Consider the following 14,286-nt stretch of genomic DNA (forward strand, 5'->3'; position numbering starts at 1 on the left):
ACCAAGTTTCGCGCATATGAAGATTCACGTAAGACGGAAAACTGCACCAGGGTATGTGACGCAAGGGTCTAACTAAGAACACTGTGGAGCGAAGAAATCAGATAGGAAATTCTCCCTGGAACCTACTCAACGCGGTGTTCTTATACCGAAAACTTGGATGATTCCACTGCCGACTCTGACCCCAGGCGGAGTCGGGTCAAAGCCGGTATTTGGCTGTCTCCGGACGTCCGTGGCCGTCCCGGGGACCTCAATACTCCGAGAGAAAAAAAACAAGGTCCTCCACAGCCAGGGCAGCTGAATACATGGCCGAATTCGAACCGGTGGCAGGTAGCACTGGGGGATGACGTCCAATAGGTGGGCCTTCTCGAGGCCATGTTCTTAATGGAAATCAAGTGTGCGCTTCGATCCTCACCCCCACTGCCATCAAACTCTCCATGATGTCTCAGGCATGCTCCAAGCGTGGCGCGACTCGTGTTGTCTAGCGGGCGGCTTTGACCGTGTCCTTAGAAGTAAACTGTATTGAAATTTGCTACTAGCTTCATATCAGACCGAATGTTCTGTCTTAACTACACGCTCGCCCTGATATGGGGGGGGGGGACGACGCCACGCCCCCCCCCCCCTCCATCTAAGATTTTCTGGGAATACCGGTCTTGCATATTGTGCAGTCGCGCTCAAACATTTGGCAGCCTCTGTGGCACCCAGTGCACATGTTTTGAGACAAAGAAGTGACCCGAGCATTCCTGGTCTCGGACAAGCAACGGTTTGCTAGGAACGTTGCAAGATGATCCTTTGGCCGGCGGGGGCGGCGGGCGGCAACCGTTGATTTCGCGGACCGCGCGCGAACGGCTGACGCTTTTACGTTAACGGAAATGTTTCACATTTGAAGATATTGAAGCAGGCATGAGGAAACGAGCTCACTTGTTCGCGCTCACGAGCGCCAGGTATGAGCACTTCGATAATAATATTTGTCTTGGATTTTATCGCTGCATGGCTCATGGAATGACAGTATTTGAATGACGTTATCATGGCGTCATGAAAACCAAGGTGACTTTCAAATACTCCCCTCACTGTGGAGGGCGTGTAGCTCAGTACCTAGAGCGACTCAGGTCTTAAGACGGGCAGAATCGTGAACAGCACCGATACGTCTTCGAGATGATTTTTCAGCTCAAAACCCCATATAAGCATGGAACACCCTCCTTAAAGTGTGTCTAGTCTTTTCGGTTTTTCAAAAGGGCACCCCAACAGGTATTTTGACCAAGCTTTTGATATTGACAGCGATGGAAAGCCAATTTAAGTCTTCTATCAATAATCATTCAATAAAACTATTTCCTCACCCATGGCATCGATGGCTGTACGCGCTGCACAGGTGCAAAGACGCATCTTTTAGGGGAAGAATCGCACTTATCGACGGAACGGAAACGATAAGTACGTGTGGCAAGTAATGGTGCATCCAGGCAAACTAAGGCCACACGTAAAGTCAAGCTTGCATGATCTGCTAACCAAATACCACTGTTTTGGTGCAAAGATTCTTCACTTCACCGGGACAAACCAAAATCTGAGTAGTTATGACGGCGGTGATGCATTCACGAATCGATCACGCCAGGCATCAGGCGTCAAATGTGTTAGGAAAAGTGGATACTGTCTGGAGTTCTTTTTTTGTTGTTGTTGTTTATTGATCTTTTGGGGCGCGCCGACTCCAGTGGTCGTTTGGCGCCCATCCATAGTTGTCAGATATCAATGGTGAACAAGAGAGCAGACCTGCAGTCAACCATTCACGACACATGATCGCGAGCAGTCACCGGGGTCGTCGTGAGGGAAGGAACCTAGGCGCATTGCAGATATTCAAAACACGGAATCGCCCATCGATCACGTCAGGCAGCACAAGCACCCGAAAGAATTTCCCTTTCATCATCTGAGCTGGATCTGCTTCTGTCGCCATGCAATTGCTTTGCTCATTGTGTCAATCGATTTGTTCGTCTCACAAGCATTGCTATTTCACATATTTTGATGCATTGTTCCAAACACCTCAGAGGATACATAACTTACCTTAAGCACTCTGCCAGTTGCTATCTAAGGTTTTTTCTTGGTGTGTATACCCCGGGTCAACTTTGTGGCTGATCTTGCTTTTCCATGTTTCACTTGGCTGCTGCTTCAATTTCAACTTCAACCTTAAAGGGAATGTTTCATATTTGAATGTAATGAAGAAAGTATCATGTATCATAAAACCAGCTCACTGATGACTGTTGGCACACATTTCAAGTCGAAAAGACTCTTTTTAACACCTTTTCAGTGGAAAACTCTTTTAACGTTTCTTTTTGTGGAAAATACTTTAACCCCAGACAGCACAATTCTCTGCTGACTAAATACGCTTGTCAGTGCTTCTTGGCTTGACTTTGTCGTCATGCCTTCCACAGCATTGAATGAATCAATGCACGGCCGTTATATCTGGGCATCGCGCTCATGAAAGCCAGATATGAAATATACATTCTTCTTGGCCTTGATCGCCGCATGGCTTATTGAATGGCAGGATTTAAATGACGCTATTTTGACGTCATGAATGCCAAGGTCACTTAAAAATACTCTCTCCCACATGCCTTTCCCATTTTCGCAGGTGCGTAGCTCAAAAACTAGCGGAGCTTAAGTCTTAAGGGCAGGATTGAGAGCAGCACTGAAAGGTCTTTAATATGGTCATTTCAGTCAAAAACTCCACGCCAATGTGGAACATTCCTTTTACTTAGCTACAGTTTGTTGTGATGTGTAGGGATATAGGGAGCTATAAGGAATCGTGTAGGGAAATAACGGAATACTGATAACACGGCTTTGGTGTTGTTGATCGTGTTGCCAAATATGGTCTTCCTCCATCAGAATACTCGCTTTGGCGTGACATGTGCATGGCTACGGGGAACTCAGGCAAGATTGTTTGCGTATACTGGTCTCGTATATTGCACATCTTGTGTTTTTTTAGGTGCCGTAGTTTGTAGTTCTGAATCGTATATTTTGCTTCGAGAAACTGGCTTTGACAAATTCACACCAGAAATATACGAAATACGCCAAAAAATCCACAACTGCTGCTTTTGAATAACTGCGTACTGATGGGGTGTTATCAATACCACGTTTAAAGTTGTGCACAAATATTTCACCTTTGTGCACGTATACAAATTTTCAGGACGCATGAGGCTCCAGGACTGATAACTGTGGATGATGCAAACTGTTGTAATATCCTGCAAACGACGACCTTTTGTGAATATTACCACGGAAACATTCTTGAAATGAAGCCAAGAAAAAATGTTATCAAAACGTTTAGTGACAGGTAACTAACCCAGCATCACCAGCAGTAGAAAGTGTCACGCAATGGCTGGCGACAAAGCTGGATTGTCGTAATTGTCTTAGTATGTAGGTATTCGACTTAGCATTATTGTGTGATGCATCTCGCATGATAACCCTGGAAGGAGTGTGGAAAAGAGCTGTGCTGCAAATTTCATTTCATCATTATTTCAAATTTAATTTCATCGAGTTCAAAATTCTTTTTAGGCTTTCTATCTTCCTCACTCTGATAACATAAACTAATAACTGGCATATAGCATATACTGGGCATGACCCGAGAATGGACAATTTGTTATATATTACTATGATAGTGCCCAGACAGGTGTGGTGGCGGACTGACATGTGGTGCAGATGTGGCGCACCGTCTGATACCAAGCTGTGCGGCTCGTATACTACATTTGGTATAAAAAGGCGCGACCCACAAGTAATTAGGTAACGTTGCATAATTTCTACAAATGATAGTACCAACATACTTTCATGGATCACATGGCCTAAACTGAGGCCTGCAATGAGCTTGTTATCAATGACCAGCAATGACAATCTACTTTAAGAGCAACTGACAAATGAGATTAAAATTGCTATGGGGTTCACGCCTAGGCAATATAAAACAGCTTTCACATCATGGTTGGTAAAATATTATTTAAAGAACGGTCAAATGCAGCAAAAGGCACGAGAGGTGCGCATGCACTTTACTGGCGACTAATAAACTCGTAAAAGGATAGAAATAAATTTGACGCACTGGCATGGCCAATTAATTCATGATTAATTCAGGAAGCAGTGCGTTTGGCCACCATACCACCAGTTAACAAATGATTATCCCTCCGATCATCATGTCACACATCTTTTTTCCATTTACGTTCGGCAGGTCCTGAAATTATCCCCTAGTGTCCGAGGTCGCCGTGTATAGCAAATGGCCATAGCTATATGTGGCGAAGAACAGGTTCCTCGTCTTCACCAAGCTCTGAAAATTATCCAAGATTTCTCGTCGACCTGGAAAATTACCTGCCATAATCCTCCGTGTTTGCCGCGTCTAACGCTCTTTAGAAAAACTGTAGCATTCTGGATAATTCTAAGATTAGCAGCCGGTCGAGTGCGGCGCGCTCCTCAAACTCGATGTAAGCAACTCGTTCCAGATAGAATAGCTGTTCGGACTATTGCCCTCGATTGGTGTGTTGTATCACACACCGGATGGAATAGTTGTTCGGACTATTGCCCTCGTTTCGCGTGTTACCTTACACACACAACACACGCCAGACGAGGACGATGGTCGGAACAGTTATTCCACCTGTGATACTTCCGCGCTCCTCCTCACTCCTTCCTAAAACTGTTAGCAAATGCGTCTTTGCACAGTGTCCGCAGTCAGGGCGTCCGAAATTTGCTGTCAGTGCCGATGCGCTTCATCACCGGAAGACCATTCGCTGACGCTAGCGATACGTTCACGATATAAGCGGCGAATTAGCAACGAAAAACGTTTTGCGGTCACCTGATAACTTTGCGGAGCCAGAAGATGTTTGGGGGCACTTGAAAGAAGTGGTCAATGGAAGGGAATTTATAAAAAAAAACAAAGGATATCAATAGAAGTAAACAGAAGTTTTTTTTTACAATTCTACGAGCACAATACAAAATCCGGCTCGACTAGACACACTGTTTAACGAAACCCGCCACGATAATTATAGGGTGAAACAAATATGTCCAAATGCTATTGTACTTATCACTATACAAGGAGCATGCCTCGTTATGTTCCGTGTCCCTACGCGACATGGTTTCGGACAAATGAGTATGCCAGGCTGAAAAAGTTCGACTTTCTGGGAAATTTGACCTGGGACTTGTTAAAGTGGGGTCTATTTACAACATGATACTTCTTGCCAGTCGCAAGATCTCGTTAAAGACAAACCATTGCTTTTTTCACGAGGTTCCAAGTGCTTTCCCTGCAGACGGCATCCCCCTCCCACCCTTCCTCTAGTCCGCGTTATGAAAACCGGTGAATCAGAGTAAGGGTTAAAATTGCTTGGCACTGTCTTTATATTTATTTTTACATATGCTGGTGAAAAATTGCAGTTAAGATCATGAAAAAATAGGTCGTACGGCATAATGACACACTTTGTTAGCAGAATCCATAAATTGGTAGAAACTCATCCAGCGAACCAAATTGCCCTTTACACACCAACTAGCAAGCAACGTTAAGCTCGGCTGTGACATTTGTCATGCACAATGCAGTTGTGTCGATTCAAATTATTTGCTGGGGCCCTACCTAACTCTCATGATGGGTTGGACCCCTCAATGCCGGTTCCCCGAACCCACAAAACTTGTACTTAGAATATTACAAAAGGATATGAGGAACAAGCTTACGATAATACGAAGCCCATCTTCTCTGGGCTTTATTCATCGAGCATGACCATAATGCTGCTAAAAAAATCGTGCGAATAAGATAACAAAGGAACAGACATTACTTGTAATGAAAATCAAGCAGACTAAATCTGTTAGCAACCACATTTAGAGGGGGGAAGGTTGTGAGGCCTATGGCTTGCTGACTATCCCCCTAATTATGCATCTAAAGTGACGCTCCTGCCATTAACCCACCACCAGACAAGCCTTATCGATTTTCGCTTCCCCTCATCATCCATACAAAGTGACACTCCTACCATTATGTCACCACCAGACGAACTTTATCCATTTCTACCATCAGTGTAGGCTGCGAACAAAACAGGTTGTTTGTCTTCACAGCTGCAATTAATGTATACGGTGATTGCACTATGGGTTCCATCAGGACATTATTTCGTTTAATGTGAGCAACAGCCACTATAAAATGTATCGCATTTCATTCCCTACAAATGACAAGCTTAGAAGTGCAAAGAAATTTGTATATGGATGTGCGCTGCAAAACCACTCACTTCAATAGTTTTCTTGTTACAGAAAGGGTGCTATCATCAGTCCGCAACAAATGGCCGGAATTGGTCTCTGAGAGAACTAAATGCCAATCTTTTACTGAACTCCTATGACAATCGGACCGTAAGGCCACAAAACCTCCTGCTGTCTAAAGTAAACCTACCTGTAAACCTGTACCCCCTCCCCCACCCCATCTCTTTCGTAATTGCGTACATTTGCTACATCACCTCACCCCCCTGCCAATCTTAGTTTTCAGCAGAAGTAAAGACATAGAAAATTGGCTTTGTCATAAAAACCGGTAGAACAGTGATTCAGTGAACCAGCATGATACCAGTGTTTGATTACCATGATAAGAAACCAGTTTTATTTTAAAAAAATACCGTCAACGGAGGTATTTTTTCAGATTTTCCTCCTCCGAATTTTATAAAGCTCGGGGCAAAAAAAAATCTGCACAAAAATACTCCGCTGTCGGGAGCGATTTTCCTCCGTTGAGGTTTATGAACAAGACGCGCGACGAGAAGCGTGGAAGAAAATGCGCAGCGATTGCCGAGCAAACGCTGGAAAAAATCAACCCCATCATTGTGTTTTTCATATCGCATTAGATCGTGGGTGACGCTGGTCTTCAGTGATATGTGCATTGATTGGCTGCCGACGGGTCGTGGTCCGGGAACCGTGCGTGTTGTGTTATTTAACTGTTATCTGGATTGTTTGTTGTAGTTTATTTCAGAATTTGTGCTTGTTGTTTTCACTGTTATACATTTATTGTTCACCTTAGTGTGCACACTTTCAGGTTCAGCGACCTCCACACAGCTTGGAAGGATGGCCTTTCAAACTAATGTTGACCATGAAAGGGTGCGCCGCCGGCGAGTTTTAGGCCCCTTGTAAATCTGGAGTGGCAAGTTTGAGAAGACTTCAGGTAAGATCTCAAATGATAGTGGAAGACCAATATGCACTTTTGTGTTTTGAGCAGTGAGCTAGGATCGTTTTTGGACCAGGGTGGGAGTGAAAAATTGTACCCCAAAAGGCCATACAGGAGTGAACAATTCAATTCACAAAGTATGGGACTTATGGGCCAGTGCGAGATGCCTCAGCAAACAAAGCCGCACATTTCAATTTGACGTGGACGTAATATCATTAACCTGACAAAACTTTTATTTTTTGACATGTTAGGTCATGAAATGAGACAGAATGCATTAAAGCGTAGTAATTTCGTGACAGTGTGATGAACATAAAAACTATGTAACACCAATAATTTGATACTGTACTTTGCACTTCCCTTCTACAGACTTTTTAACACAAAACAAAGCAAAGGAATTAAACAACAAAATAAGTTCCTGCGTATTTTTCCTTAGCGCTATTGTAGCATCAATGAATAATACTGAGGCCCCAATGTATAATATTATGATAACATTGGGGTTTGGTTGCCAGGACGAGATTCCGGATTTCTGCAATGACAGCAGACAGCAGTGAAGGAGCAATCAGTGCTCATCTGAGGCACCGTTCTGCCCGCAGCATGGCCATGACTCCACGAGAGCAGTTACTTGTTACGTTGAGGTTCGAATCAAACGCCGTGCTATGAAGTTAACTTTTGTGTACATTGAAGCATACGCTTTTGTGTTTTGCTTTTTGTTTTTCCGTCCCTAAAGCTCATTTGTTCAAAGCGCATGTTTCCCGATCCACCAAGCCACCCACCCGTAGCAGCGGTCGCGCTAAAGATCAGGTTATGTCACAGGGCATGTCGGACCATGCCGAGCATCACGTAACGTCAAACTCCGATCACCAGAAGCTGCCAGTGGTCTGAAATTTCACGACGGGATGGAGGGCCATGGTTAATGCAACAAACCCCCTTTGCTTGGTATCTCATCTCAGAAACATGTCGGAAAAGAATCTGGATTTGGTCTCAGAAGCGTTAAATTCCGAAACGTTTAACTCCATTTAATGTTTGTTTCCCACGTTTTCCTGCATATGCTTCGTTCCGCATCACCGCTATGCAGATTTAGGCTGAGCCCCTAAGACTGAAGGTCTTTTAGAAAGCAGAGCACGTGCTAAACGGTGCTCGCGACATAAGCCCTTTGCCCGCGACTATCCGGCCCTGAAATGTTTGATCAACGCCAGAATGTTCTGACGCAAGCATAGCATTGCGTGATGCGCGTTGCGACCCGTGTAACCTCTTGACGTCATCTCGCGTTAGGCGCGGCTGCATTATTGTGTGATGTTTCTGATGCATCTACCCGTCATGTCGCAAACTTCAATGCCAAAGTGACTGAAGTGCTCTCCCCGATATATCTTACCCCATGTTCGCGGGCGTGTGGCTTAGAAACTAGAGAAGCTTAGGTCTTAAGAAGGGCAGGATTGCGAACTGCACAGACAGGTTCTCAAGAGCAACATTGCAGTTCAAAATCTCATTTAAATATGCAATATTCCCTTTAAGTGTACACAATAATCGCTGACGTGTCAGTGCCTAGGCTTTGTCTAATGCCAGTGAAAATGAATGAAGAATATGCAATTTTCACAGGTTTTATGCCACTGATGGCTTTTACCAGCTTGTGGGTGATTCCCATGGCCCTTCAAAAGCGACGGTGTTCCGTGCTGTGCATCGGGTCACACGCGTGATCGGCAATGCATTCTCCGGGGCCGTGCGATGGGCGGACGACATGGCTGCCGTGTAGCACGGCTTTTACGGGCGTGCCGGGCTGCCAAATGTTGTCGGTTAGTGTTCGTGTGAATTCTTACCTCATTTGGGACAGTGGTAAATTCAGTTTTGTTTAGTGCTCTGCAAGCCGCAAGGCGGACATGGAAAACCATCACCACAAAAATGACTGTAAAATTTCAGAAGGTGGAAAACCGTGCTTGGTGCAAGAGTAAAATGTGGGTAAAGGTGTCATTCCCGTGTTGCAGTGCTACATGTTAAAACATCCCGTACCATTGCTTCATCTAATGTCCCGAAGCGTGCAGTAACATGAATGTGCCCAAGCTTTCTTTAGTCACACTCAATCAAACGCGGTAGCGTTGCGCACACCTCTCATTGCCCCAGAGATGTATGTTCACACCTGCAGAGACAGGCAACACACAATGCATTCGGCAGACGGCGACGGACGGTTTTCAGGTTGCGTGGACGGAACGCAAATCCCTATCCGAGCGCCGAAGTCGCAAAAGGCCCTCTACGTGAACCGCAAAAGCTTCACGTCAAGTAACTGCATGGCAGTTGCCGGACCTGACCGGAGCATCTACGCGGCTGTGACGCATTGCGCTGGTCGGGTCTATGACGCTCGAGTGCTGCGGACATCTGGCCTCGTCGAAATGTTAGTTATACAATTAAATGACTAAAATACAAGAACATTTCTCAAATGTAATATGTTTTCCCACTAGAGAACACAGCATAAATGAAACAGCGTATGAAATATCAGGCAATGCATTTGGCCACTAGACCAATGTGTACAGCAGCCCAACTAGCTAGCAAACTGGTATAAATTGCCTCGTCCGGAAATTTAAGATATTTTTTCAAAGAGGTCATTTCAATAACGAAATTTCACTGTTCAGCTTCATATCACATCAAGGACCAGAGCGTCATGCGGTCTTGCTCGGCGACAGCGCCTACCCACTGATGCCGTGGCTGTTGAACGCAGTAGCGGCACCTGCATGTCCAGAGGAGCAGGCGTGAGATGGTAGCAAGAACCCAATGCGTCTGTGTTTACAAAAACGCTTGCGTCCACGACAAAACGTATTTGCTCACAGCGAGGGGTGGGGCTCCAAAATCTAGTCAGAGATTGCGTTAGTGCGGGACGCCTGGTCATTTTCACAATATTAAAAAGACGATGGTCGAAGGAAACCATTTCGTTACCAATGGGGCAAGTTTGGATCAAATGGGTTGGTCAAGGTCAAATATGTCTGACTGGGCAAATCACGTTGCTTTGCTGTATCCCAGGCGCCATCGAAAGTAATACTGGACTGCCAGAGACCCTCTGCGAATTTGATGTGATTCTGTTACGAATTGCTGGTGCAGGATGGGGTATTCAGGAGCAGTTGTGCGTGCTTGCGTCTTGAATGTCAAATTACCTTGATTACACCAAGTTGAAGTTCGTTCTTTAGTTAAATATTCCTTGGTGCTCGATTCGTGGCGTAGGGGAATATAATGGTTGGTGAGCACGGCCATGTTTTCATGTGCATTTCTATTGACAGGTACAACCAGGCACACTCGCGCACGAGGGTCGTTGTCGAAAACGCCTTCGGTGTGATGAAGCGTTGCTTCCCGGCGCCAGAGATGGGGTTGCGTACGCGTGACCCGAAGAGGTCGCTCCGTGTCATACGGTAAGTTTTCTGTGTCACTTTTGACTTTTCCTACACTTTCCCAGCCAATCTGACGTTTTCCTAGCCTTGCCAGTGGCCTGCGTCACTGGCATGCCAAAAATGTACACATTGCTATCATTGTTCTTCACGCTACATTAGGATGCTGCGACCCTGTTGTGCTTTCCTTCCAGTGCATGCATCATCCTGCACAGCGTGGGCCAGATGGCAGGTGATTTTGGGGAATGGCTCGGCGGTGAAGGCACGCGAGAGACCGCGGTAGGCGGTGACGACCAGGTGGCCGCCTTCGACGAGGGCGGTGCAGCGGAGCGGCGTGCTGAACAGGAGCGCCGCAACGCCGTCATCTGGTAATTCCGCTAGTTCCGTGTCCATGTCCGTGTCTGCCGTTCAACCTTGTTTCTTTGATACTAAATCCATCAATAAATCGGTATTAGTGTTATTTTACAGAAATGGCGAAGTGCGCCAGGCACAGCTCAGTTATGTTTTGCATATATGTAAACAGAAAAACGCACCTCGAGCAAACTTGATGAATGGGCCTCTCAACATCAGTCACAAGGGTGATGTTCCGGTTTCTGGGCCTAAGGTATTGACCAGATGCTCCAGGAGCCGAGTGGCCAAACAAATCTTGACCTCAGCCCGCTCTTCTGCCGTGCGCTCCTCGTCAGGTATGCTAAGTAGCCGCCGGTTCCTCTCGGCTAAAGCGTGCCGGTCGAGCTCGGATGAGGCGGACACTGCGTGCCGACAGGACGCCGACGGCGAGGAGCTGGCTGTCAAGGTGTTAGCCTGAGCCAGCACCGGGGACTGAAGCTCGTTGCATATCACAAATTTAAGCGCCGGATCCAAGAGAAGATCATGTGTACTGCTATCTGTTGTACTCCCAGTATCCCACGACGACACGGTTCTGCCGCCTGCGACGTTGGTCATGGCCGCTTCGCCCTCCCGATCTGAAATACATTGATTACTCGAAAACAACGGCTATGGAACAATAACCAAAGATGACAGAGATGAAGCACGGAAAAGAAATAGCGACTCATCAATGGCTCGATTCGACACGTAATCGTACCCGCTGAGAACAATGAAGACAAACACAATTCTTGCTCAACGGGGATATTCCACATCGCAAAATATTGAAACAAGCATCAGATATTAGGGAAAAGCACACCATTGGCATAAGATAGGTATATTTGTAAGTGAAAATACTACTCTCTGTTTAGTACATCTGCTCCTTGACATGTCATTGTTTGAATGACAGTTAACTGCATGACGGTGCAGGTATTTGTCACCATTGTAACCATTAATACTAACCGATGACATCCAGTATGACCTCATCCAGGTCATTTAGCTGGACGTCGGCGCCGCCCCCCGTGCCCGTCCGGCATCTTCTTGCCATCTTGTCTAGGGGAAAGATAGAAACGCGATGCAAGGTCGTCATTTGGCTGCTAAACACTACGTAAGTACTAAAGTGCCTGTGCACATAGTTGAAAAGCTTGACGTTTTGATAAGCTTGACAAGTTAATTTGGCGTACAGAGTCACTTGGCCTACAGAGAAACCACGTTTATAATCATCATAAAATCATTACGAAAGATCTAGGACAGATGTGATAGGGAGAGACGAATGAGCTTTTGCGAATATACTGTCCTAAGTTGAAGTAAACATGTCAGGACTCAAACGAGTTGATAAGTAAGGCATACACATCAGGCGGCAACGCAGGTGTTACTTGCCTGTGGTTTTTTTGTACAGCATTGTTCATACAGTTTTTCTTAAGTTGTTGAATTGTTGGTGAAGGCTTGCAGAAGCCGATTGGAGTGGCGATCGCCACGACTTCCGCCCACGCTGAAGCGCGCCTCTCTGCGCCATCAGCGCCCTTGAATTTACCGTACAGTTGCTGGTAAACAAAGCTGTTTTGTTAAATTCACTTACCGTTCCATTAACTGAGTTTTAACGTGGCATTGTTGATGACAGGCGCAGGAAAGAAATTAGCGATTGGTCAAAATTAGCGCTTGTCCCCCCCCCCCCCCTCATCCACTCGCCTTTCGTAGCCAAGTCGTGCCCCTGGGTAGGCGCATTAAGAATCAACAAATTTGGCAGTCACTAATTAGCATAACGGATTCCCATGCATTCAATCCGGACCTTACATCAGGCTCTGCATAACAGCCCCCCTGAATCACGCTGGATCACAAAGGAAATGGCGACTAACCTTCCCGACCCCTGGTCTGGGTGAATACAAACCACATATTGATCTTTGCCGTACATGTTGCCAGATCTTCCCTCAACAGGTGGGGTAAATGTTCAATATTTTCACAACTCCCACAAATGTGAACCCAATCCTTGTGACATCGCGTAATATCTCACAAAATGCTGTTGGCTGGTGGTCAGTCGCCCTGGTTACATTCCTATTCTTTCCTTAAGGACTATCGAACCATCGGAGAGGATGACGGGCTCAGGCGGGGCTAGAATGGGAAAAACACTCATTTTGGGACGTCTTTGGTTATGTACATATGGCGCTCCGTGAAGCGAAACCAAGCCAAGCCGTGTTGTCCATTGAAAGGACCGCCATCGTGTACACCCATGCCCAATTAGGAGCCCGTGCGCTCAATAGAGAAAGTTTCGCTTCTCTTCATCACCGCTACATGTCGCTCTCAATGCTGTCGTGTCAAGTACGTGGCGAGCGCCGTCCGTGAAATTCCTGCTGGCATGCAGTGGTGAGGCGGGGCTGGTTGGCGCGCTGTAGTTCTTGAGGTTGTAGGCATATATCTGCGTATGGGTTGTCATTTTGTCAAACGCGGATAAAAGCAAGCAAATCAAGTTATAGCGCATCAATAATTAACTTCTGAAACATCTGGCAATTCAGAAAAATTCGTAAGCCCTATAAAGGCGCTAGTGAGCATGGTAGCGGATGTCCATAGCTGTGTAAGGGTGTATACCTTTTTTCAACGAAGTCAGGAGTGGCTCACTGGTCAGCATGTCTACCTACTTCCTTAAATACTACATCTGGCATGATATCCACTAGCCTAAATCCTACACCCGCCAATTCGAGGTAAGTAGGAGGCTACTAGGGACCTACATAACTGCTACGTAATCCATTCCCCGGAGCTGATTTAAGGAGGGGGAACACCTAGTAAGGGAGTTATATTTCTGAACAACTAGTGTGGAAACGTGCATTGCACGGGCACAATTTGGAAGAGAGTTTCAGTGAAAAGGCACCCTAAATGCAAAATAGTTGCAACCATGGCGACGGGATCTAAATGTCTAGCCACACACCAGATAGCATCCTATTCAGCATGCACCTGAAGTTAACTGCACTTACTTCTTTCCTGCTCCGTATGGCGATGAAAGGTTCTTTCTTCTTTTGATGAGATTCCGAATGCTTCATAACCACTGAGGCTCATCAAAAATCACGCGCAAACAACCCGCACCTATCTATCTTTTTCACCTGCAGTCACTACGTACGGCCACAGTAAACCTTCGGATTTCGACATTGAATACAGATGTTAAAATATTATTGAGATATAAAAGCAATGAATGACACACTCAATGCAGTTGTTGAAGTTAATTTCAAACACAGGAAATAGCAGATTAAATGACATTTACACCATTCCACCATTTTACAATATTTTAGGATAAAAAAGTTTGTCTCCAGGCAAATAACATCTGGTGCTTCTGATAAGCATCAGCTGATTTCGTGTCTAAAAAGCCGTCGACGGGGAAATTTGTGTCGGTGGTCAGGACCGTTTATAAAACTCGGTAAGCGGAGGAAATTTTTTCGGTTG

At 45.7% G+C, this 14,286-nt stretch overlaps 1 protein-coding gene across 4 annotated transcripts; it reads left to right on the forward strand.

Annotated features, from left to right (window-relative positions):
• The first annotated feature begins 7,098 nt into the window (after positions 1–7,098).
• On the forward strand, positions 7,099–11,460 carry LOC119103912 (uncharacterized). 4 transcript variants are annotated; one of them, XM_037227608.1, is made up of 5 exons: positions 8,746–8,919; positions 9,317–9,512; positions 10,390–10,518; positions 10,689–10,862; positions 11,181–11,460. In XM_037227608.1, exons 2-5 carry the CDS (start codon positions 9,409–9,411, stop codon positions 11,191–11,193), a joined length of 420 nt encoding a protein of 139 aa, XP_037083503.1. In that variant the 5' UTR covers positions 8,746–8,919; positions 9,317–9,408; the 3' UTR covers positions 11,194–11,460. The 4 variants fall into 4 exon arrangements, with proteins under 4 accessions (XP_037083505.1, XP_037083503.1, XP_037083502.1 ...); XM_037227607.1 differs by having other exon boundaries at positions 11,261–11,460; XM_037227610.1 differs by lacking the exons at positions 8,746–8,919; positions 9,317–9,512 and adding an exon at positions 7,099–7,126 and having other exon boundaries at positions 11,261–11,460.
• The last annotated feature ends 2,826 nt before the right edge of the window (positions 11,461–14,286 follow it).

Source organism: Pollicipes pollicipes, unplaced genomic scaffold (genome assembly GCF_011947565.3).
Source record: "Pollicipes pollicipes isolate AB1234 unplaced genomic scaffold, Ppol_2.1 Scaffold_5724;HRSCAF=6776_pilon_pilon_pilon, whole genome shotgun sequence".
Classification (NCBI taxonomy): domain Eukaryota; kingdom Metazoa; phylum Arthropoda; class Thecostraca; order Pollicipedomorpha; family Pollicipedidae; genus Pollicipes; species Pollicipes pollicipes.

What these genes read in the sequence shown, in the direction of transcription:
- LOC119103912 (XM_037227607.1), top strand. Translation starts at nt 9,409, where the DNA reads ATGGCAGTTGCCGGACCTGACCGGAGCATCTACGCGGCTGTGACGCAT. An exon ending in ACATCTGGCCTCGTCGAAAT is followed by an intron (nt 9,513 to 10,389) that starts GTTAGTTATACA and finishes TTCTATTGACAG; the next exon opens with GTACAACCAGGCACACTCGC. An exon ending in CGCCGCAACGCCGTCATCTG is followed by an intron (nt 10,863 to 11,260) that starts GTAATTCCGCTA and finishes GCGTGCCGACAG; the next exon opens with GACGCCGACGGCGAGGAGCT.